The sequence below is a fragment of the Sitodiplosis mosellana genome, unplaced genomic scaffold, assembly GCF_009176505.1.
Source record: "Sitodiplosis mosellana isolate CC-2019 unplaced genomic scaffold, AAFC_SMos_1.0 Smas_scaffold_6150, whole genome shotgun sequence".
Taxonomy (NCBI): Eukaryota; Metazoa; Arthropoda; class Insecta; order Diptera; family Cecidomyiidae; genus Sitodiplosis; species Sitodiplosis mosellana.
This window is the reverse complement of record NW_022601391.1, coordinates 4938098-4961718: the sequence shown is the minus strand read 5'-3', so window position 1 is coordinate 4961718 and position 23621 is coordinate 4938098. Positions and strand designations below refer to the sequence as shown.

The 23621-nt window shown below is 37.8% G+C and overlaps 2 protein-coding genes across 3 annotated transcripts in view; one reads left to right on the top strand and one right to left on the bottom strand.

The window, feature by feature from the left end:
• LOC129574059 (protein sax-3) overlaps positions 1-23621 on the top strand; it is a 170419-nt gene that overhangs the window by 5798 nt on the left and 141000 nt on the right. The window contains exon 2 of the mRNA XM_055455417.1: positions 17956-20231. Coding sequence (XP_055311392.1) covers positions 19955-20231 — 277 coding nt within the window. The 5' untranslated portion in view covers positions 17956-19954. The remainder of the gene's footprint in view (positions 1-17955; positions 20232-23621) is intronic.
• LOC129574063 (uncharacterized) lies at positions 15595-16720 on the bottom strand. Of its 2 annotated transcripts, XR_008688655.1 has the most exons (3): positions 16529-16720; positions 16036-16269; positions 15595-15947 (listed from the first exon to the last, which is right to left on the bottom strand). XR_008688655.1 is itself a non-coding variant. In XM_055455421.1 (2 exons), exons 1-2 carry the CDS (start codon positions 16265-16267, stop codon positions 15769-15771), a joined length of 411 nt encoding a protein of 136 aa, XP_055311396.1. In that variant the 5' UTR covers positions 16268-16292; the 3' UTR covers positions 15595-15768. The 2 variants fall into 2 exon arrangements, 1 of the variants encoding a protein (XP_055311396.1); XM_055455421.1 differs by lacking the exon at positions 16529-16720 and having other exon boundaries at positions 16036-16292.

Genomic DNA, 23621 nt, shown 5'->3' with positions numbered 1-23621 from the left:
AAAACGTCATTCCCAGATCTTAGTTACGCTCCTTCGAAGATTTTTGAACGAGTACGTCGTAATGGAGTTTTCCTTACATAATACGAACATGTTTTATATTATTTGCTAGTCTCCAAGATCTGTTTGGCTTTGCCCAGAAAAAACATACTGAGCTGAACTGAGTGCATGCCTTTTGCATGTAGTTTTAATTGATTTAAGAGAGAAGAATGTTACAAGTTTTCCGGCTCCCTTTCTATTTTTCCACACTCTTTCAATACAACAAGCACTCATATATATATACACACACACACACGCACCAAAATGCCTCGATGGCATTAGAAACACTAATCCCAATTGAGAGACCATTCAAAATTGTTTTTGTACGAGAGTGCTGCTACTCCTGCTGCCGTCCGGTTGAATGATTGAATAACGTTACAATATTAATATCAAATCTATTTGGCAGTTATTTTGCACGGACTAATATTTCACAACACAAACCATATGGAAGTGACAAGAGCACCATAACAACAACAATATAATAATAATAATAATAATAATAATAATAATAATATCTTATCCTATCCTATCCGTTTTTGGCTTTTCAAGCGCCTGTCGCACCCAAGATTGCATTTCCATTGTCATTTTCGTGTCCATTTTTCTCTCTAGTCTAGTTGGTTCATCTATTTTGCTTGTACACATTCAATGTGAGAGAAAGAGGGACACTTCACCGAAGTATTAATTCGACGAATGCAGTGTAAGCAAATATATGCTACATACATATAATTGACATAGATGTGCACATCGTACAAACACATGTTAGTTTCATCGTTGAATCAGCACATTTACGAGTCCACAGTCCACAGCAAAAGAAAGTGTAAGACACAGCCAAGGATATTGGACATCGAGAATATAATCGCAATGAACATGCTAAAATCGCTTTTGGTCTGGCTAAATGTGTGATGTTGTGCGACTGATTCGGGTCATGCTGTACGATCCGACAAAGCGAACACGAATTATAATGTGTGGATGCAAACAACAATAGATGATGGGGAGAGAAGTAGAAGTGAAAGAAAACTTACCAAATCTGCTTATGTTTCGGCGCGTAAACTCAATCAAATGATTGTGTCCCCGTTTGCCTTTTATTCGCTATGAATAAATCGCAAGTGGCAAATCGTTCGCAAATAATCGGCAATAGTTTCGTTTCGCTGCATGCATTTGTTTATTTAGCAATTGTTACAAATAGCACCCAATACAAACAGTGTGGCTGATGTGAAAGCGTATGTGTGTGTGTGAATGGCAGATGGAGTTTGATGGTGACGCATAAACATGCCACCATCCGTTTAATATTGCAATAAAAGGATACTATTTGTTCTACTGGCTGTTTCCCCCACCGAAAGAAAGACGTGCACTGTCTTCACTTGTGCTTCTTTGCTTTTTCCCTTTTTCTGGCTCGGGCACGGTGAAAACGATCAACTTATGAATCTTTATGATGTACGATAAATCATTTTTCGTCATCTTTGTTCGTGTACGTCTTTCGCGTTCATCGTTGCCCACCACCACCATCTTCGTCGCCGCCGCCGCATTGAGTTAAAGATGCAGAATTTCATATGAATCGTGTGGAGGGAGATCAGACGACACACACACATACACAAAAAGCAGACAAAATTGGAATTTTTTCCTGCTTATTTCTTCCAAGAAAATTGAATGGTAATAACATTTTTCGTCGCTCATTTTGTGACGGCAGTGCATCAATGTCTTGAAGACGTTTAGTAGCACATTCAATGGGCTGCCATCAATTTGATTTTCTCTCCCTAGTGCGTGCTAAGAAAGTGACGAACCCTCTTCTGCCATATTTTCCAAAGCCATTCTCAACTCCGTACACAAACACACACTAATTCAAGTATATCTGACTGCTTTTGGGTGCGTGTAGGTTTTTTTTCTTCTTTTCCACGGTTAAAAGTTGTGCCCTCCAATTTTCTATTTCGTTTTTCTTTTCGGCTGTGCATTTGAATGCTATCACAAGTGGTTCATTATGCTGTGCCACGCTTTGGCATTCGATTGTGCTTTTAAAAATATCGATTGTCATGATAAATGCCAAAAGTGAGAGTGACGCGCACTCACGCTCGCTTCCATCGCCTTCCCTCCCATCAAAAACAGCCCTACAATCATTTATATAATCGAAAAAGAAGCATCGCCTTTGTATTGCAGTCAATAATTAGTTGGCCATTCTGAGAGTGTGTATGTGCGAGCAGAAGAGTTGGAGTGAAACGGCGCTCACTTTTGCCGTCAATAATAAGCGTTTGTTTGACACAAATGCGCTGGTATCTGCCATTGATAGATTATAATTCAAATGCATCTTGTTGTCGGAAACACATCCGAAAAACATTTGCACATTTTCGGCTTCCCCGCACTAACACTGTAGTCGTCATCATCATCGTTGTTGTTGTTGTTGTTCTTGTTTAAATGTGGGGTGCATTGTGATTGCAAAATGCTGGGAGGAACAAATTGCGACTACATATATGTATATGTGTAAAAAACAGCAAAAGAACCGAGCAAATGACATGGAATATTTATTGGCTTAGAAGTAATGCACACACACACACTCTTTCCCTCTGATGACGCGCAGTAAGCCGACTGCAGAAAATCGTTTGCCTACCAATATTTGATTCTTGTCATTTAATTAAAAGCTGTCAAATAAACAACACAAAACGATCACGACTGCAATTCAACAACAACAGCTATTTCGATGCGAAAATTAGTTATCGATTAAAAAAACATACACCAAATAAAAATTGTGTGTGTGTGTGTGTGTGTATGTGTGGAGTTGGGAGTCCTCTCTGTCTCACATAGGAGGCGGACACATTGAAATCTAGACAATGAACTCAACAATTAACATTTAACTTTTTGAGTGCGCGCGAGCGCGTTGCGATGTGTTGAGAGTGAATCGGTACTGCATGGTTTCGAATGAAGCATAATAATTTGTGGTTGTCCAAAGCAGCAATATGAAAGACCATCATTATAAGTGTTGGGCAGTGTCTTCAATGGAAAGGAAATATAATTAAAAGTTGGTTCAGCTAAAAACGATTCAGCTGTGTGGCTTTCCATGTGATACTATGCGACATGCTCATAACATTACTTTGTGAATTTCACTTTATTGCCTGGCAGCGGCAAAAAAACGACCATATTTGAGGGATTGGGTGACAACCAAAAGTAACAATCGCATGCAATGTGTGTAAGTACGTGTGGGTCAATTTAACTCGCCCAAGTTTTCGAAAAAGAGGAGCTAAATAGAAAAAAAAACATGCCGAGCAAAAAAATTCAGCTAACAATTTTTCACAAAAAGCCTCGCAATTTGAGCATTCAACAAAACGATTTCGAGAAAGGAAACGGAGAAACTAAATTAACGGATTAACACGAAAAAGGCCGTCTCCATTAAAATGCCCACTAAAAATAAGAGATTGAAGATGAAACAAGGAAACGGTCAATTGTTGTGCAAAATATGTATTGTGATGGCTTCGACGCGAAAACGCATGAAAACGAAACACAGCGAAGAAAAATGAGAGTAAATAAATAAATTTCACACAGTAATTTTGCGAGAGAGAGAGAGAGAGAGAGAGAGAGAGAGAGAAAAAGAAAGAGAGCATTCATTTGTAGTTCTGAAAAGATTCGCACTCGGTACACGCACAACTCTCGCAATGTCGACAATGAGTAGAGATGAAGAGCTGCTTTTGAATGGGCGGAAAGACAATGCCAACAACAAAATCACTACTTGTTTCCACACTCTCATTCGCCTGAATTGGCTTTTATCTATGAGTGAGTGCGCTCCACATTAAATGGTTGTCTACTCCATAATTTCTGCGGAAAAAAAACAACAACAAAAAGCAAAAAAGGAACTATTCTTTCGTATCAGCGAAAGAAGAGAAAAAACGCAGCGTATCAACTGCGCAAATAAGTAGATTTATCCATTTCAATTAAAACAAAAAGCGATGCGCGCAAAAAATCCGAAAAGAAGAGCCGAAGAGCAATACAAAGAAATCACGGTACCATTGAGATGCACTTTATCTTTATGTGCTTACTGGCTGTTGATATTCAATCGGAGAGTAGAAAAAATGCAGTCCAGTGATGATGATAACTGGAATAATCGTGTTCCTTAACCAATTTCTTTCAATAAATTCCCTCGTTTAGTGTTTATGCAGTTGGTCTGTCCAGTTCGTGTGTTCTTTTTTACCTGATACTACAAGAAACAATGAACCGCCAATTGTTCAAAATTATTTGAAGATGTGTGCGCTCAAAACTTCCAACCAAAAAAAATTCATTCTTCTGTTTTTTTCGTCTCAAACTTATTACCCAAAACGATGTGAATATATTTTCTGAATACGAGTTTGTTTTTGATCTTCAAGTGAGAACATTTCAGTTCCCTCGTGGAGAACCTATTATTTTGAAATTAATTCAAAAATTTAACAGAGAAAACTATCGACTCATTGATTGCACTCCTTTCGAAATGTTCGTAATCAATTAACTCAACTGGTTTCTGATGCTGAATTTTCTCCCGCGTCGCTATCTTCTTTGTTTTTAGTTGTCTTCCATTGCGTTTTCTCTTTCTGCTTCATTTCGTCTTCCTGTCTTTCATTCTTTGCATCTTTTCATTAGGCATCAAGATCATTTAATTGTGCACGCTGAATGTTAAGTTTGAATTTGTTGATCGCTTGCAATCACTATACGATCCTATAATTATCTACTAATTTCGATTTAGGTAAATATATTTTCGTTCGTATCGAAATAAAAAAAAACGCACAAGGAGCACCCACAGACACATACAGAGGGAGAGAGAGTGTTCAGCACTCTCTAGTGAACTTCGTTGCGATGACTGAATATCAATAGATGAATATTCAAATCTTGGCAAATTTGCCGAAATGACTTCGGGTAGGGCGATTTCAATGTAGTGTTTTTACTTTTTTTATGTAGGAACAATTTCAAATATCAATGAGGTATTCTCACTTTATGAGAATGATCCAATTCACATTAGCGCTCTCTCCCTGTTTGTAGTCGTTTCCTTAAAATGCGGCATGACCAAACAAAACGGCCGAATCTTGATTGACATCGATTATGTAGTCAAATTTTTCGATAGATGAATACGAAAAAAGTAACGCGAAAAGTTCCCATGCACAAAGATTCGTGTCATCGACATTTTATTCTGTCGAAGCTGAGCTGACAACGTTCTGGTGATAAAATGTTTTGATGATAAAAAGCGCTCACATGCCACTAAATGTCTCGATGGAATTTGCGGTGTACACGACAAACAGGGCCCCTCTATTTTCATTGTACATTTGCTGTGTGTGTATGTGTCTGTTTTTTCTTCCCTCTTAATGTTTCCAATTAATTTCTTTAATTATGAGCCCTACGTTGAATTGAATGCGCTGCAATTCTCAAATCGACTGTACATCAAGTGCGAGAGTGGAACTATCATTTTATCTGCATTGCGACTCAATTTCCCTTGATCACCAGCGAATAATGGCGTTTTAATGTAAATTATGTTATGCAATGCGTTTTTTGTTGTTATTGTTGCTAAATTGAAAAAAAAACACCAATTGTGCACGTCTCTGAAATGCCATACTTGCCGAAAGGCAACAGTTGCCGATACACTGTTTTTTTCTTACATCAACGATACATACATATAACAAGCGACTATAATGAGATTGATGAAATTGTAATTCAATAAAAATTGGTTGTCGCTTGACGCGTTTCATTCTTCAGATTCGAAAGCTGCTGTTTTTCTTCTTCAATGCAGAAATTGCAAGTTTTTTCTCTTTTCTTCCCTTCGCTTTTGTTTCTTAACAACAACATTATCACAACATATGCATTGGAATTTGCGATTGTCATTTTCATTTTTATTCGCACAGCCCTTAAATAAAAATTGACATCGAACAAAAATCGCGACATATTCTTTGTGCGATTTGTTTTGGTTTTTGCTTGTATAATTTTTTTCATTCTGCAAAAGAGTAGCCTCTTCTTGCACAACGTATTTCAATTGGCCGGTTCTGATCGGCGTAAATCTCATCTAATTACCGCACGACGCTAAATGCTCTTCTCATGCCCAGAATAAACTGTTTCTGACTTGTTAGTGTAAACCGTCGCATTATCGACGTGTTCTTGCTCTTTTCCGCTCTCTCTGGCGTCGCTGGATCTTTAATCGATGCCCGAGTAATAAATAAATTAATGGCCAATATAAATAATGTAAATATTTACATGTGAGAGTGGCACGGAGATAGAGCTGATTGTTGTTAATCGCGTGGATTAATTGGAAGATTTGTAATTAAATTTCAATTTATCATGACACGGACAAGTGCCGCGCCTCAACATGCAAAAAAACATACATACATACATATGCTCATTCTCGTCGTAGTTGTTGTCGTCGTCGAAATGTCGTTGTTGAATTTGGTTTCCTTACCGTCGATCCGAATGACTCAAGAACAGTAGCAGCAAGCAGCCGAAGCAAACTAAATACGCGGATACTTGAAGGTTATTTCCATAATTGCCACAGTATTTTTTTCAGTTCACTCTGGCAGAACAAATGAAAGATGCTTTTCGGCCATTAGAAAAATTAATGAAGCAATCAGCACGAAGGGAAAATGTCAAAATGACGAGAGAGAAAATGTAGACAAATGATTTGATATGCATGTTTTGCTATTCGAATGCGAATCCCGAAAATTTATTACGCTTTCATTGAAATGCGGCGGTGCATATTTCAATTTCGGTGGCAAATTGTTTTGAATGCATTAGTCGAGTTACGAACGAACCGTGCTTCGGCTATACATTATTGTTTTTTTCTGTTTCACCCGTTCATTTTCGGACTTTGAAATTACATTACGCACTTGTCGCGGCATCGGCCGTTCCCTCTGAAATGCAGCCGAGTGTGTTCATTTGAATTGTTTGTGTGTTGAATGAGTCGAATTGCCGTAACCAAATATGCATAAATATCTGGAATTTGTTGTGCCGGTGCTTGTCATCATTTTGCTTTTTGTTTATATGCATTGTACACCGAAAGGGTATTGCAATGAACGAGAGACATGTCCGTATATTAGTGAATGAAGTGCATATGCCGAAGCCGATGTATACGTGTGTAGATTTGTGCCGACATTCGCTTGATTCAGCACTGTGCAATGTGCATATGAATTGAAGGCAAACATCGGGAAATGATTCGGTTGCCTGTATATTGTTCGCTCTCTGTCTTCCCAATTGCTGAGTGCACAAGCCATCAACATTTCCGAACCTCAATGTTTGTGCTGACTCGAAGCACCATCGACGTCATGAAGAGATTACATTCCGCACCAATAGCTGTTGTTGTCGTTATCGATGAACTTCGTGTTGATGTTTAAAACGGCACAGAATATCAAGCCCCATTCACACACATACACACATATATATATATATATAACTATATACATAGAATAAGTGTACAAAGAAAAAGCGGCTGTTTGAGTGGGTGCGGTTGCCAATGCAACCGTAATAATGTATAACAAAATAGCAGACTGACAGAAAACACGGTAGTAAACGATGAGCCATGTAAATTGGCTACAATTGCAGCGCCCATCAGAAAATGCAATGTCGCACCAAACCAAACCAGAACGGAGCAGCGGCAGTACATAGTATCTACCTGCGACTAAATGAACTCGTTTGGTGCGCGAAACCGCCCTAAACAAATTCCACAAAATAATGGCATTGATAATGATTTTTAATTTTTGTTTATTTATTTATCCTCGTTGTTTTTTATGTGCTTCTTCGGTTCCCTTCAATAAAATCGCACCGTTTTGCTACCGGCTAAACCTAAGTGTATTTATTAATTGCGAGTGCATCAAACGATGCCACCGCCGCAGACAACACACAATATGCTTGTGCTTGCACTCGTGCTAAATGAATGTGCGTGTTTTCAATTGGTGTGATTGGATGCGCGCTCGCGCTGTCACACGAATAGCCGCTGTCTGCATTTTCACTGTTTACCACCGCTGAATGTGTGCACAAAGAACGTGAGACAATAGACAGCATGTGTACATTGTCTGGCAATATTATTTCAAATAAATTGAAATCATCTAAGAATATTTGAATTCCGAATGTAAATAACGTAATAATAAGAATAGAATCATTGGATGAACAGAACACAATGGTTTTCGTTCGAACTTCGAACGTAGTTTGTTCGTTGCAAACCATACGACAGTTGAACACTTCTGGCCCCTCGATCCCTCTCCTGGCTGGCCGGTCGATCGAATCGTTCATTCGCTCTCACTTGCCGCCGCAATGGCATATTTCGAGTGTTGTAGAGCCGCATTAGTACTTAGATTTAGAACGTCGTCTGTACAGCCATTACCAGTGGTAATTTACCACGAAGTATCATCGATGAACTCAAATCCAAATAATCAACTGTTTATCATGTTTCCTATTTAGCAACATTGACACACAATGCCAAAGTTTACCGACCAGAATATATAGTCGTTCAATAGTTCAACGTGCTCGTAAAATGCGTATAAATCTCAATTTATGTTTTTCTCCATGGTTGTGTTTCAGTTTGACTTTGTGTCGTTTTGTCCAGTCGCACGCTCCGCTATATCCAACGTATGAATATATTCTGGATGCTATATGCAATTGCCGAGATGGGACGCAACGGCAAAATTCCCTTGGACAAACGAGACGCGTTTGTATCTAGGTCCCTGCATTTCGTGTGCAGTATACTCACTCAATGCTGCTGTCAATTGATTGATTCGACCATCTGTGTGCGAGCTTTGAGTGTGCATTCGAATCGAGCCCCAATATATTCTGCGATTTATTTTCATACATTGCAGTTAACAATAATGAATGTGCATTGTACGCAAAATACCAAGTATTTTATAGTAATTATCGTTTCGGGAAAAAGACAGAAGGGGTGAAGGATAGAGAGATATATATCAAATGGTGAAAAGTGAGCACGGGCCCCATTCTCTTTCTCATACATCGAAAATATCAATGGTCTTATAATCACTTATCGTTAAATTCATGTACGATGAACGTGCACCAAAACCGAATTCATTTAGAAAAACTTAGAATATGCGAGAGTGAAGTTTACCGCTTGAAATTCCCGGAATTTTCCATTATATTTGTAATCTTCGCGGCTGAACTTAATCATAGTGCGATGATTTCTCCCCCTGCACACATTTTGAGACTCTATTTCGACCATATTGCCAATGGACAATTCATGAATTTGCATGAATATCACTCAATATTGCCATGGCGTGCACATTTCAAGAATGTGCAGTGTTCACTCATGAATGAATACGTTGTACGTTGCACTTCGTCTGTCGACGTATATTTTGTGGCTTCATTTTATAAAATCTGCTATTTTTGCCGCCGTTGTAAATTTTATGTTCACATCATAAAAGGCTCTTTCCTCGCGCGCCTGACATTTTCAATTGACTACTGCGCAATGTGATGAATTTATTTTTTTTTCTTTGAAAACGCACATTTTCACACAACCATTTTGGACCCGCGAGTTCCAACAAGAAATAGAGTTGACACGTTGAGTTACATTTTTGTTGCTGTTTGCTTCTTGGTATCACTCTATTCAAATTGTTCATGACTCATTTTTTTGCTCTTCACTTGACAAAAAAGTCATTGGAGTGTTTGAATTATGTCCATATTTGTTAGCGATCGTTTCAAGTGACAATGCATTCGTTATTATTCACAAACGATTCTGAAACGTGACCAATCATTTTTAAATTGCATAAAACGAATGCGCTTTTAGTTGGGATACCTGGAGTTTTATGCCAAAATTAGCCAATCGATGTGGTGGCAATGCCTTTGTGCTGGGTGCTTTGATTATGCAACATCACCGATGTTGTATTGTATAATTTGCCATTATTTTAACGCTTGTCACTCAATTTCCTTCTTTAGAGAACTTGATCGCAATTTTTGTGCTGAATTCTGATCGTTTGCACACAAACGGTCGATTTTTTCTGTCTCACAGCGCAAATGCGATTTCCATTCGTTTTGTGCTGTGTATGTCATGTTTGGCCGATTAGCATACACCACAGCATTCGATTATTTCTTCATTTCAATGAGTTTTTTTTTAGAATCTATAGATAATCCTGTAGCTTCATTTGAAAAGACTCTGGCTATGCATTTTACTACAGAAACGAGCAAAAGAACGAATCACAAGTAAATGAAGACAATGAATGCCATCTGGACAGAAAAACGCGTTGTCAAATGAAAATATGAACGAAGATAAATCAAAAGATACGGCAAATAAACAAAGAATGAACGTGAAAAAACCAGAAACGCTAGCGATTTTTATGTTGCGTATGCTGTGTATGTGTGCGTATGTGCGTGTGTGTTTGTCATTTGGCTTGCAAAATGACTTTTATGCACAAGCACATACGTGCATCCAATGCATATTTCATGCAATTCGATTGAATGGAAATATGAAATCGCGCATTCCGTTCGCATAGACAATTGAAATCGCGTGATTTATAATCAAACTTTATTTGCATTTGCATATTTATATTTCTAGTGTATTTGAACGACAAACGTAAAGGAAAAACTGCCTGGCCAGCAGCACCAGCAGCAATTTTATTTGCAATAGGCGCGTTTGGAATTCCTGTTGGTCTAGTCATAGTTTTTCATGTGTTACTATGAAGATAAACTGATAGATAATAACAATTTTTGGCGTTTTGTCTGGTACATGCGAGATTGGGATGGTCATAGTCGTCGTTGTCGTCGCATCGCAGGCAAATTGTTATTCGATGTAGAATAGCCATACACAATATATAAAATTTAATTTATGCATTTTATTTGAATTGTTCTAACATATCAATTCGAATTCGTTGCAAAAAGTGCATTTCGCCCCATCATTTCTAGCATTCATGTAAAAGCGTTGCAGCGTTTGGTCCAAAATTCAAAACCATATATGGCCCCATATATATTTACGACAATCGTTGTCATACCGCCACATTCAATAGAAGCGCGCACAGGCACTTGAGACCGGATTTAAACTAATTGTCAATTTTGCCCATCGACTGCGTTGTAGATTTCATTCGCATCTCTAATGAGTGGGCAGAGCACTTTGAAAATGCATTTCGAGTGATAACCAGACAGAGAGACACAGTGTGTGTCGCAGAAAAAGAGAGGGATAGGGAGCATAGCACAAAATTTGGCTTATTTGAATGATACGTATAATATTTGATATTTCGATTAGATTCGGATAGAATCAAACACTTGAAATAAATCATGCATATTTTCAAAAGCAGTGCATAATCTTTGCGTTTTCTATATTTCTGGTGAAATATCGTATTGCGCTGGTTTTGTCATTTGTTTATTTATATATTTTTCTCGTTTCGAACGATATAGTACCGTTTTAGTTTGTTTGTGTTGTTGTTAAATAGACTCGGCCAAATGGGATAGTTTTCGGCATCGCCGATGATTTATAGCGGTGCAATATGCAAAATATAGAAAATATTCTCTGTATTAGACGCCATTTTGGCCATTTATTTCGCGCAGTCAATATGACAAATGCCAAATGCGGTCTTTTTATGTTGCATGGCTTTAATTTATAAGCGGCTTTTATTCATTTTTAACGACTGCCGAACGCTATTCAGATCATTCGCACTCGCAGTGTGAAGGATTGGAGTGAGCGGGAAAAAAGCAAACGCCAAATCAAGCCACACTCAAAGTCATTGTCTTATTTTGGTTAAATTAATCGTTTGTCTCTATAATTATCTGACATTCGCTATTGTTGAATTCGGATATTTCAATGGAAATACGAATCCGATTATTGCGCAATCCCTTCTGATTGCTGTTATTGAGCTGCGTTAATTTACCGAAAATATGCAACCGAACTGGCACAAACAGAAAGAAAGAAAAGAAAACAATCGAATCGTTTTTATGAAGCAACTGTGCTTTAGTTTGCTCATTAAATCCCGAAGCTGAGATTTAAATCGGTTGCATTTTAAATGAGCATTTCAACATAACGCACCACGAACACACATTCTCCACGCTTAGACCGCGAAATGTGTATGGAAAGAATATGCGCAATTTAAAATCGCTCACGCATTTTTACCTCCATCAGACAGATAGAACCTGAAAGAAACCGATGCACGTTCATAATAGACAATCGGCTCAACTATTTCCAAAGCGACAGACTGTAGTACCGATTTTGCTGCGGAAGAATATGGTAAAAAGCAAGGAGAGACAGAGAAAAAAATGAATGGAATCGTGCAACCGATTTGAACATTTTTTTACGCTTGAATTTGTTACACGATCGATATTACAAAGATATGCGAAAAACGGGCATCGGTTATTGAAAGTGCTCTCTCCCCCTCTCTTTCTCTCTCTCTCTCTCTGTGTGTGTGTGTGTGTCGATGGGTGTACTTGATTGTTGTCTGAATTGTTCAATTGAGTCTAAAACAATGGGTTCGATCGTTGTGTATGCTATGTATTTAACATAATTTATTACGTTCTCCAATTTTAATGCTCGATTCTCCGTCTCTCACTTCGGTGCATCTAATAAATAAAATAACGAGTACAGCTCTCAGTGCTCACAAACAGGTTACAGGTCATCAATTTAACCACATTAGCTTCGTAGTGCCGATTCGCTTGTTCAAAATTTTGCACCAGACATTTTACGCTTTCGAAAAGCTACACATTCGAATCGATTGAATAGAAGCAGCAATGGAGAGATGATGACCCTCTTTACCCCAATCCAGTTGTTGAGATAGCGACGGAAAAAAGAAGCGAAATGTTTTTGGCTACAGTTTTATGTGACCTCAAACCGATTAATCAGTTCTACGAAATGTAAACGTGCAACGGATAGATCGATCGATCTGTTTTGTGAAGTTTCTGGTTGTATGGGACGAATTCATTCGCTCTGGAAATATTCATCAAATGCAAAACTTATATATCGAATAACGAATCGAAACACACCGAGACAGAGATGGAGAAACAGCTTGACCGGCCTAGTCGATTAATGGCTACAAGGAGCTGCTAACTCAGCATACATACATATACACTCATAATGAACAAAGAGCATGAAACCAGAAGCGCATACCAAATCGACGAGAAAATTATCGATTCCCCATGTATAATTGTTACACAAATGAGGTGAATTGTGTTTTGGTTCGGTTCGGTTCGGTTCGATCACGGTTTCACCGTTCACCAATATTTTTTGTTTCCTTTTTCTCTTCTCTCGTTTTATGTTGTTGTTTTTGTTTTAAATAATCAAACATTAATTATGTTTGCCTGGCTTAAATATGGCATAGGCGATACACTATATAGAGTGGCTGGTAGACGTATACGTACTGTAAACCAAACAAAGGAAGAAGAAAAAAATGTGTAGTATGAGCGAAAAAAAGAACGGTAGCAACAGTAAATCGAGAGAAAAAAGTGCATACGCCAAACAGAGGGAAAAAAGAGCAAATGAAAAACGGATATTCCTGAGTAGAATGCATGTGCAATATCCAATGCACTATTGTTTAAACGAGTTGCTTTTTGTGTTCTGTACCAAATACTGTTGTTGTTTTTATTCGGCGTTCTTTTTTCTCTCTCGTTATGCAAACAGAAAATAACAAACAGTAAATGCATTGTTTTTGCTGTTTTTTTTTGTTCTCTGTGTGTTTCATTCGGTAAAATACACGGAAATTTGAATGATAGAGACCAGAATCTCTCGATGAATTGGCATATACAGTTGCCATGGTGCGGCAGTCGCTGCCGTCGCTGCTCAGTAACTCCTTCTCGATTCTCATCCATTATTATTATATCGCATATGTGCCATGCATCTGGAAATGGGATTTTTGCAACGAATTGTTTTCTCTCTCTCTCTCTCCCTCTCCCATTTTTTCCTGTTTGGTGATATTTCGAAATTGCAGCTACTGCTGCTGCATCGAGGAGTATGTTTGTTGTCAACATTTGAGTAGTAAAAGAGTATAAACATTTTGTAGTTCGAAAAACTACAATGGTATTACCGAAAATAACCGAAAAAATGATTAAATTTTCATTCTGTGATCAAATTCAATATTGCAATCGCATCAACATGGCGACGCCAACGAAATGAATTGATGCATCAAAATGGAATCCAACCAAAAACGTTTGCCCAAAGCAATTCGACACACACACTGAACCGTTCAAATCAGACTGAAATACGCACATTCACTACCGGTACATGTTAATAATGCAAGTAAAACAGAGCAATGCGATGATCCAGTGTGACAAACACACGGTAAAATGTACAATCCGCTTGCGTTCCGAACAAAAACTGCCAATAAACACAAAAGCATTGCTATATCAACTGGCAATTTGCAACACGCCAAACTATAAGCGGCAAAAGGCAAAATATGAAAAATTATAAATTAAGAGGCAATTTGAAATTTTAATCAAAACTATTGGTGTTTCAATAGTAGTTTTTGCATGAGTTTGGCATATATTGTAACCATCGCATGTACGGCGATGATGTGGGTGGATGTGGGTGGATATGTGTGTACTGTGCATTTTCCACTGATTTCCACTCTCGCTCTCTCTTTCTCTCATTCTCTCTGATATAAAACAGTTTAATTATAACGATGTAGCGAACTGGCAAGTGGAAGCAATACCACTTGCACTGAATACTGGCGAATATTTCTCTGATTTTTCACTCGCCGAAAAACTTTTTCGAGAGTTTTTGCTGCATTGTTCCATTCGTGGATAATATTATCAGCTCAACAGCGGCACTGAGTTTGTATTTGTGTGGGGAATGCATGCATGTGTGGTTGCATCAGAAAATAATAACTTTTCCGATTTACTGAACGAACAAACACACTCAACAATCGAAACATGAATGAATAGCGAGAGTTTTTGGCGAGTTAAGCACGAAAATGCACATGCATATTGTGAAAAGTTAATAATAACGACGACGACAACAACAACAACAATAACAAAAACAACGATGACGACGGCAGACATTTATTAAAACGATTTTTTTTTTGGCACTAAAAGTTGATCGGTGTGTGTGCGTATGTTTTTCGGGGTTTTTCAATATTCTCTTGCTCGTGCAAATGCAAATGCGTATACGGTATAAAAGTTTTGGAAACGTCTACGTTGGTCGCAAATGGTAGTAACTGAATAATAAACAAAAAAACGGCAATAACCATCGATTGTAACAATGTGAATTCGAGCACAATTCAAATCAATTCGTAAATTAACGGTAAAATTCCCATAAATTTTGTATTTTAATTCAACAAATTTCGAGTATACTTCGCCGGTTCTATTGTTGTTGTTTGTGAATTCGAGCAAACGCAAGAGAGCAAGAACAAGCAACGACCACTTTGCAGCATTGTGTGTGTCGCTCTAGCGTTGGATAAAAATTGAATTTTCAGTTGGGCCAATTAGTTTTGAAATTCAACTAATTAACGGCATTATTAAATATGCTCGAGAATACACGATCGTGCGTTTATTCGCTCATACTCTTTTCAGCTCATTTGTACCTTTTGAATTCATCAATTACGTAGGGGAGTGTACCCGGTTGTGGGCACCGCTTTTTGTTTCAGCCATAACTTGTCACAGAATTCATATTATGCAGACATTTGAGTATCAATGGAAAGCTAGAGGTCTAAAGAAACGTTTTGGTGCAAAATTTGCATTGATTCCATCACTAAAAAAAAATTTGTGACCAATTTTCCAAAGTGTTCATTTTTGGCCAAAAAAAAATTTGTACCCGGTTGTGGGCACCCCCAAAAAAATCGATAAAAATGAGTAAAAACCACCAAAGTATTGAAAAATATTGAGTAATATCAAATTTTATTAATTATTGAAGCCTTCAGGGGCAAAAATGACAATAGAAAATGGCACTTTTTTCAAATTATTCATCACTTTCTTCGTCGTCCAAATCAGTTTCGCAATTTTTGCACGTGAAAAAACTGGCACGCATACCAGCGCAAAATGTAGTCGACAAGTTCCTTTTCTTGGGCAGTGGTGAAAACCTATTGATAAACGTCAAAAAAGAACATTAAAAACAAAGCACATGAGCAGGAGAAAGAAATAAAAAACATATCATATTAGATGGCGTACGTTGACCGCAATCACGAACAAATTCCGTCAATTCATCATCTGCTACGGCTGAGAGGTCTTCATAATTTTCTTCAACTTTCTTCAGATAGCGTTGCAAACTGCTACGAGGAAGATCATGGGACCGTGCAGTCGTTTTGATTTGCTTCTTGTCGATCAAGCAATCCTTAATGGCCTTTACCAGGGCATTTACATCAATTGCTTTCGGTTCAGTTGACTTTTTCGCAGTTGACATGGCTAAAAATCCATAAAAATGAATTAAAAACCACAACAATCAACAAAAACCACGATATATAGCACTCTCTAGCTCAAAAACAAGTGTTTCAAGCGAAAACAAAGAGTGCCCACAACCGGATACAAACGGGTGCCCACAACCGGGAATGGCAGCCATTTTGAAAGTGAGCATAAAAATTCCTCGGTGATCAACAAATGCTCGGATACGGTGTTGATTCATATAATTTATCGAAAATCCTACACATATATGCATAAAACTCACCTTTTTGATGTTTTTCACTTCACTTTATAACACTTCAAAAAAAATCTGAAATCTTCTCAAAGTAAATTTTTAGCCAATTTTTTTTCCGATTTTCGTAAAACATCAACAAACGCGTCTTTTCACTTCGGTGTTGTAGCAGAAAGTGACGGACTGTCAAAATACACAATCGCTCATACTCAGATTCGCCATTTTTGGAATCTGTCGAAAAAAATTTTGGGGGTGCCCACAACCGGTGACTGCCCACAACCGGGTACACTCCCCTACATATGCTGCACGTTTGCCGACAACAACAACAAAAGTGGTACTCTCTGGATGTTTTGGGCAACAATACAATTTTCAGCTCTATTGACTAGATCGAGAGGAGAGTATGTGAAAAAAATTCTAATATATTTTGAAAGAGGAGAGTATGATTTCTGTTGATTCTATCTGCGTTAAAAGGAAGTATGTTGGCATCCCGTCTAGCCTCCGCGGTTTTTCACGGTTTCCGCGAAACTGATAAAAGATAACAACATGGTGTCTTCGGCAAAGTTGTAGTACTTGAGGTTTTCTTTAACATTGCTGAAGACATCTATCTCTTATCTCTTATCAGTTGCGCAAATCGCGCACATAAAAAAGCAAATTTTATATAGAACTTTTTTTTTCTTATCATTTTTCGCGCTTTTCGCGGAGCTGATAAGAGATAAGAGATAACTGACTTCAGCAATGTTATAGAAGACCTCAAGTGCTACAACTTTGCCAAAGACACCAAGTTGTTATCTCTTATCAGTTCCGCGGAAACCGTGGAAAACCGCGAGGACCCGCCAAAAATGAACATACTCGCCTTTAACCATTTTTGAGTCGAAAGAAACTTACTCTTCTCTTTCACAACAAAGTCAGATGAACTTACTCTCCTCTCGATCTAGTCAATAGAGCTATTCAAGTGTGCGGCGTTGGCTCAATGTAATTTTAATAAATAATTTTCACCGAATTTCCCCAATGCATACGGAAACAATTGAATTTTAAAGGTTCAGAAGGAGTTTCAATTGGTATCGATGTTATTCGCATATTGAGCTGCTGTTGCTGTAAATTTTGTTGATTCTTTTTCCTGTTCAACTACACACCAAATTGACATTTTCACAGACGAACGTGAAAATGATTCGTTCTCTTTGACTGCCTCACTGTGTGCGCATCGCTTAACATCAGCGTGTAATATTTGCTTTCGTCATTAACATAATTTTTCGATTCTAAAGTGAATGCGGCATAATACCGAAATAAATGCTTTAAAATGTCCATTAGAGAGATATACAATACACACACAATATACTTGGTGGATTGAATGCCATAAGTATTCTTTTAATAATGAATCCAAATGGAATAGGTTTCATATCGTTCTAGAATGTTTGTTCCAATATATAAATCCACCGTTTATTCTGCTCTTATCGTTTCAGCACACTTTGGCAGCAGGCTGTAGCTCCCCGAACAGCACAAAGCACATATCGAATGCTGCACAGGGAAATTGATGCTAAGCAACAGCGGAATAAGGCACCATAAATAAACGAGCACACAGTATCCAAAGTGAGAAAACGATCGAATCAAAGCCATACGCGCGTTAACATACATTAGCATTTGTTGTATGTATTGAGACTCGACACATAAATTCACCGCAAGGGTTTTTATTTCAACAGAATATAGATTTTTTTTGAATTCCCATCACTTCAGCTGGATCGGCGTCGAATTTACCAAAAAACGCACAACAAACAGACTACAAAAAAGTAACCAATTTTTTGCAAGCCAACCAAGATAGGGAAAAAGTATCATTTGACCTCCGCTGTGTGAGAAAAAAATAACACCGCAAATTTGATTCAGAGGAGTGAGGAAAAAACCAGATTTTATTTCTCAACTTGAAAATGAACGCTGGAAATTAGACAAAAAAGGCAGACGGTCAAAATAAGAAGCAGTTGTTTTTATTGTTAAATAACGCACCGAAGAAATAAATTATTGCACGGCACAGGGATTCATTGGGACTGAGACAGAGTCTAAAATATTGTCCTTATCGCATCGGTTCGTTGATTTTTTCTTCTTTCCCGTGTTTGATCAAATGATTACTGAGCGACGGCGAATGTTGAACAAAGTTATTTCGATGAATTTCTGGAAATTGAAGGCTCACCGTTAAGAGTACGTTGTTGAGCTGTTTTTTTCTTCGTTCAAAACCGAAATAGCAGCAAATGCAGCGTTGATGCTGTCAGCCTGATAAAACCTCTACTCTAAAAACTCATCTCGAATTTTGGCAATTACACACATTCATACATTCACTATTGTCACGCACGAACGACTTGTGGCCGCAATGTGAAACTCTAAATCAAGTCCTTTCTTTTTTTGTTCAGAATGAACAGCATCTATTGCAACTGATATCATTGAAGGCAGAAAGAAGAGAAGAAAAACAGCGGTTATACGATACGAGAAGCCAAAGGAAACCGCTTCAGTGTAATTGTGATCAAATAAATAACACCGCCACAGAAACAATTAAGCGCCACATTTATCGTCAACTTCGTTGATGCCAAACCAAATTACGGTTGAAATTACGGTTCAGTGGTATTTTCCTCTGATTTCCATCCCGATCGCCAAGTTGTGTTCTCGTTCTCGACTCGTATTCATCACAACATTGTCGTCGTCGATGTAGCACTTCAGGTGGTTGTACTCCAGTCGGCAGCATCTACCTAGCGTTGGCATTGGATATCAACAGCATTCTCATTACGATTACCGATTGACACGAGACGACAAAAAAGGGGCACGAAAATCAAAGCCCACTGTGTGTATGTGCGTGAATCAAGGTGAAAGAGGAACTGTGAATCTTTCAAGTGCAGCGACGCTCTTCAAAACAAAAGTGTGTTTGTAATTGCAGAAAATGCATAAATAAAGAGAAAGACAGAAAGCAGACAGCTGAAGAGAAGAATGACTTCTGTGAATGTTTCGAATTGACTGTGAATAAATATGCAAAATGCATGATGGTGTTAAGATTTAAGTGGTGTTGATAAGTGCAGAGCATATTGTATAATTAGAAGAGCTGCATCGAATGCATTTTAATTGCACTGACTTGGAATATTTCTGTTTTTATTTGTGCATGCACTGCACTGAATTTGATGACGTTCATTAAAATAAACGAAGTGATCGATTGAAAAAAAACATTCAAAGTGAACGCAATAATTTAGTATTAAGAGCCCATCAAATTATTTCCAATCATCGATTTATTAGGTTGTGACTAGAGAAAACGACAACAACAAAACAAAAGAAGGAACAGAAAACATGAAAATTATGTCTTTTCACGTCGATAACGAGATTAACATTAAACATAAAAACTTAAGACATTGAGAAAGAGAAAATATAATCGAGTTGAACAAGTAAGAATACGGACTGAAAGAAACATTGACACACGTCGAAAGGAAGTGAATGCGAAATATAAATGCAATAATGATGGATTTCGCATCGATATTCAGAATGCTCCAGCCTTCCACCGTCATCGATAGTGGCGGCGGCGGCGGCGTCTTCGTCGTCAGCAGAAGCAGTAGCAACAACAGTAACGATGGTGTTGGCAGTGTACAATTGCACAAACGCGTTAAGAATATCCGCTTGACACATGGCCAATTGAAGCAGCAGTCACGCTGCAAAGCGAGATTAGTTTTACTATTATTGGGATTATGGATGAATTTAATTGCTGTTACAAATGGTAAGTGGAAAATACAGCTTGTTAAACACATGTTTTTTTTTCTTCCTTTTTTCAACTTACAATCTTCCGCCACCAAATCTCTCGTTCCGTTCATTCAAAGTTAATTAGCTCTAATTTGATTTCATTTCGGTTCGTATTGTATTTCGGTTGCTCTGTCGCTCACAATGCACTACATGCGCTGTATGTCAGTGACAAATAACGAGTTAACCATTCACTTTCTTCGGTTTTGTTGTTGTTTTCAAGTTTTGTTAATCTTTTGTGAGTGTAATATGAGCTGCATGCTTCCTAATCTGAAAACAGAACGACGAAAAACAACGGTATATTGCGTGCAATGGCAAATTTTTACCACTGAAGAAACAGCATTTTCATGTCGAAACGTCAATTTGTGTGCACAATGAATCTCATTTGGATAGCAATCGTCACATTTTCAAGTACTTGGTTCGATTTGTTGTTCACATTTCAAGGTTTTTTTTCATCAGATGACTGCGAGACTTTCTTTTTTCAACCATTGTCAATATTTGACTTAAGTTATGATTATTCTTCATTGAATCCGGTCGTTACATACGGCACTCACACTATCTGCATGCGTTGCACAAACGATTCCAATGAAAAAATTTTATCGTTTCCGCTGCATGCGCTAGTTTATGGCTTCTTATTTTGGTTTTGGCGTGCTTCTTCTTCACATCCGTGTCGTATATTTTTCTTTTTTCTCCAATTCTGGCACAAGTTTATGGCTCACATTCGTTTTCACTGTCGAACGTATCGAAGTGACGCGCTTATCTCCATTTGGTTAAATGTAGTGTAAAATAACAAGTATATTTTAATGGTATTTTGTGTATTTATGTGCTATTTTGACAGAGATCAAAGCCCGATGACCCAATAAAAAATGGTGTGAATGTGTAACTTGTTCAAGTATTTTAGTTCCTCTTCTATGATTTTTTTTGCTGATGTGCTTGTCATACGTAGCTTCTAAAGTTCACAATATCAGCAACCAAAAAATCATTAATATTTCAATGCCATCACATTTATGTCTGCACTTTTTTTCATTTTCTTTTCGATTTGTTGGTTTCGGCTTGAATTTTCTTATTGAATCATAGATTTTAGAATCACGATGTTCTGAGCCGTCCGAGGGAGAGAGCTCTCACTTAACATTGATCTCCAAGTGACAGATTCATATAGTAGGTGAATGTCATTCGAACGTATATTTGTGAATTTATTTCGCTAGAAAATTGTACATTCGAGAGACTCTATGATGTTGAAACCAGAGCGTGTTATGGGCTGATGTCAGCAGCACTAACTAACGTCAGTTGCTGATATCAGCTGCTGAAGAGTAAGCGTTGCGTTGATTTAACGCATTTGCAGTGCAAAATTCATATTCCTTTAGTGAAAGGGAAACGTTCAATTATCGATACACATCCTATTTTTGAATTGAACGTTTCCCTTTCCCTGAAAATGCGTTCAATCAACGCAACGCATACTCGTCAGCAGCTGATATCAGCAACTGACGTTAGTTAGTGCTGCTGATATCAACTCATAAGACGCTCTGGTTGAAAAAAATAGAAAACAAGAAAAATATGTTCCATTCGCTTGAAATTTATTTTTAAAAAAAGAGAACCCACAAATGTTTGGCAGTTCAAATGTTTGTCATCGAGTCCTCGGGAAAAAGAAATTAAAATACCAACACGACCGATTCAATAGAATACTATGTCTACATACTGCATGTATCATTGGGGAATTTATGACGGAATAAGACCAAAAAACATCAATACAACAAAACGAAAATAACGATCCGATTCTCGAAAAACTAGATTAATAAAAAAAAAACAAATGTCTATAGCTAAAAGCATCTAACCAAATCGAAATCATATTGAACGAATAAAATTTATTGTGACAGAAAGCACAATCGAGTAGATGCAGACCAATAGCAACAAATCGTTTTCAATGCTCAATCGTCAACGGTGTCTCGATATAAATACCACACAGAGAAAAATTGATATGTTAACTCGAATATATGCAACAGCATTTACCGAAATACACAACGGCACGCCGAAAAATAAGTCAGTGTGATTACGGAGAGAACGATACAGAGAGAGAGAGAAAGAGAGAGAGAGAGAGAAAGTCATTGGGAGACAGAGAAGGAGAGCATGAATGCATCAAATCGATTTACTGCTCGGTCAACATTCTATTCAGAGCGAATGGCATGAGCAACACCAAAAATAGAAACGACCATAGACTCAAAGGCTGTAGTATGACCACCGTTGCTGCCACCACCACTCCAACAATGTGAAACAATCAAAGTTGTATTTTATTTCTATATTTGCTTTTTATTCTATGTAATTGATTGCATCGATTACTTGTCGCTACTTTTAAATGGAACGAATTTCAATTCGAATTGGCTGCGTGCGTGTTTTTATTTCGCTCTCGTATTTTGTTGCATTTGAACATTTATATAAAAATTCGGTAAACTTTTCAAGTGGGCAATAAAAGTCCATCATATGTTTTATTGATACAGATTTACGGGCAAATTCGACACACATGCATCGAATCAGAGTCGGAGTCAAATGGCCATTTTTCATGAGGACATGGTGCGTGCGTGCATGCATTGGTATTTATATTTTTTCTAGCGATGCTCCCATTTATAAATGACATTCTATGGACAAATTAATGTCGTTGTATTTGCATTGGAGGATTGACTGAACGCATCGATATTGAACATTTGCTGAAATATACAAAAAAAACAAACACGCTCCAAACTGCTCTTAATGTCGACACGAACATTTCAGATTTACAGAAGAAAAAAAAAGCTAGAAAAATTTGTGCTGCATAAATTCAATTTTATTTTAAATGCATTTCGGCAAACACAAAAGTCGTTTATTATAGTTGAACAAATGATTGGAGCTCGGAAATGCGGTGAATTTGTACACGTGTTCTCGTGTTCTCGTGTTTAGCATTTCTTCTGGATTTGGAGAGTTAGAAGCTAAATAGATGCTTATCTGGCGCGTACAAACAGCAAACACGGGCCATCCGCCTTGTTTATTATATCTCTCTGTTTCGCTTCGCACACGACTTCCACAACAGCACATCGTGTGCAGAGTTCGAATTGTGGCGTTTCGGCAAGAATGTTCATATATATTTATATATATATATATATATGAACCCGTGAGCATAAAAACAACGTATTGACTCTTCGCCGATGAATACGAAACGCAAAAAAATCGCCGAACAAAGTGAAACACCAATCTGTTATTGGATCAATATGAAACATGAAATCGTTGGCCACTATTTTATTTACGTTGCACTTTGTTTCGAAGCGCGGCAAGTGTTTCATTTTGTTCCAGTAACAGAACGTTGTATCACTTTGTTCGGCGACGCGCTCAATGTACTGTTTTG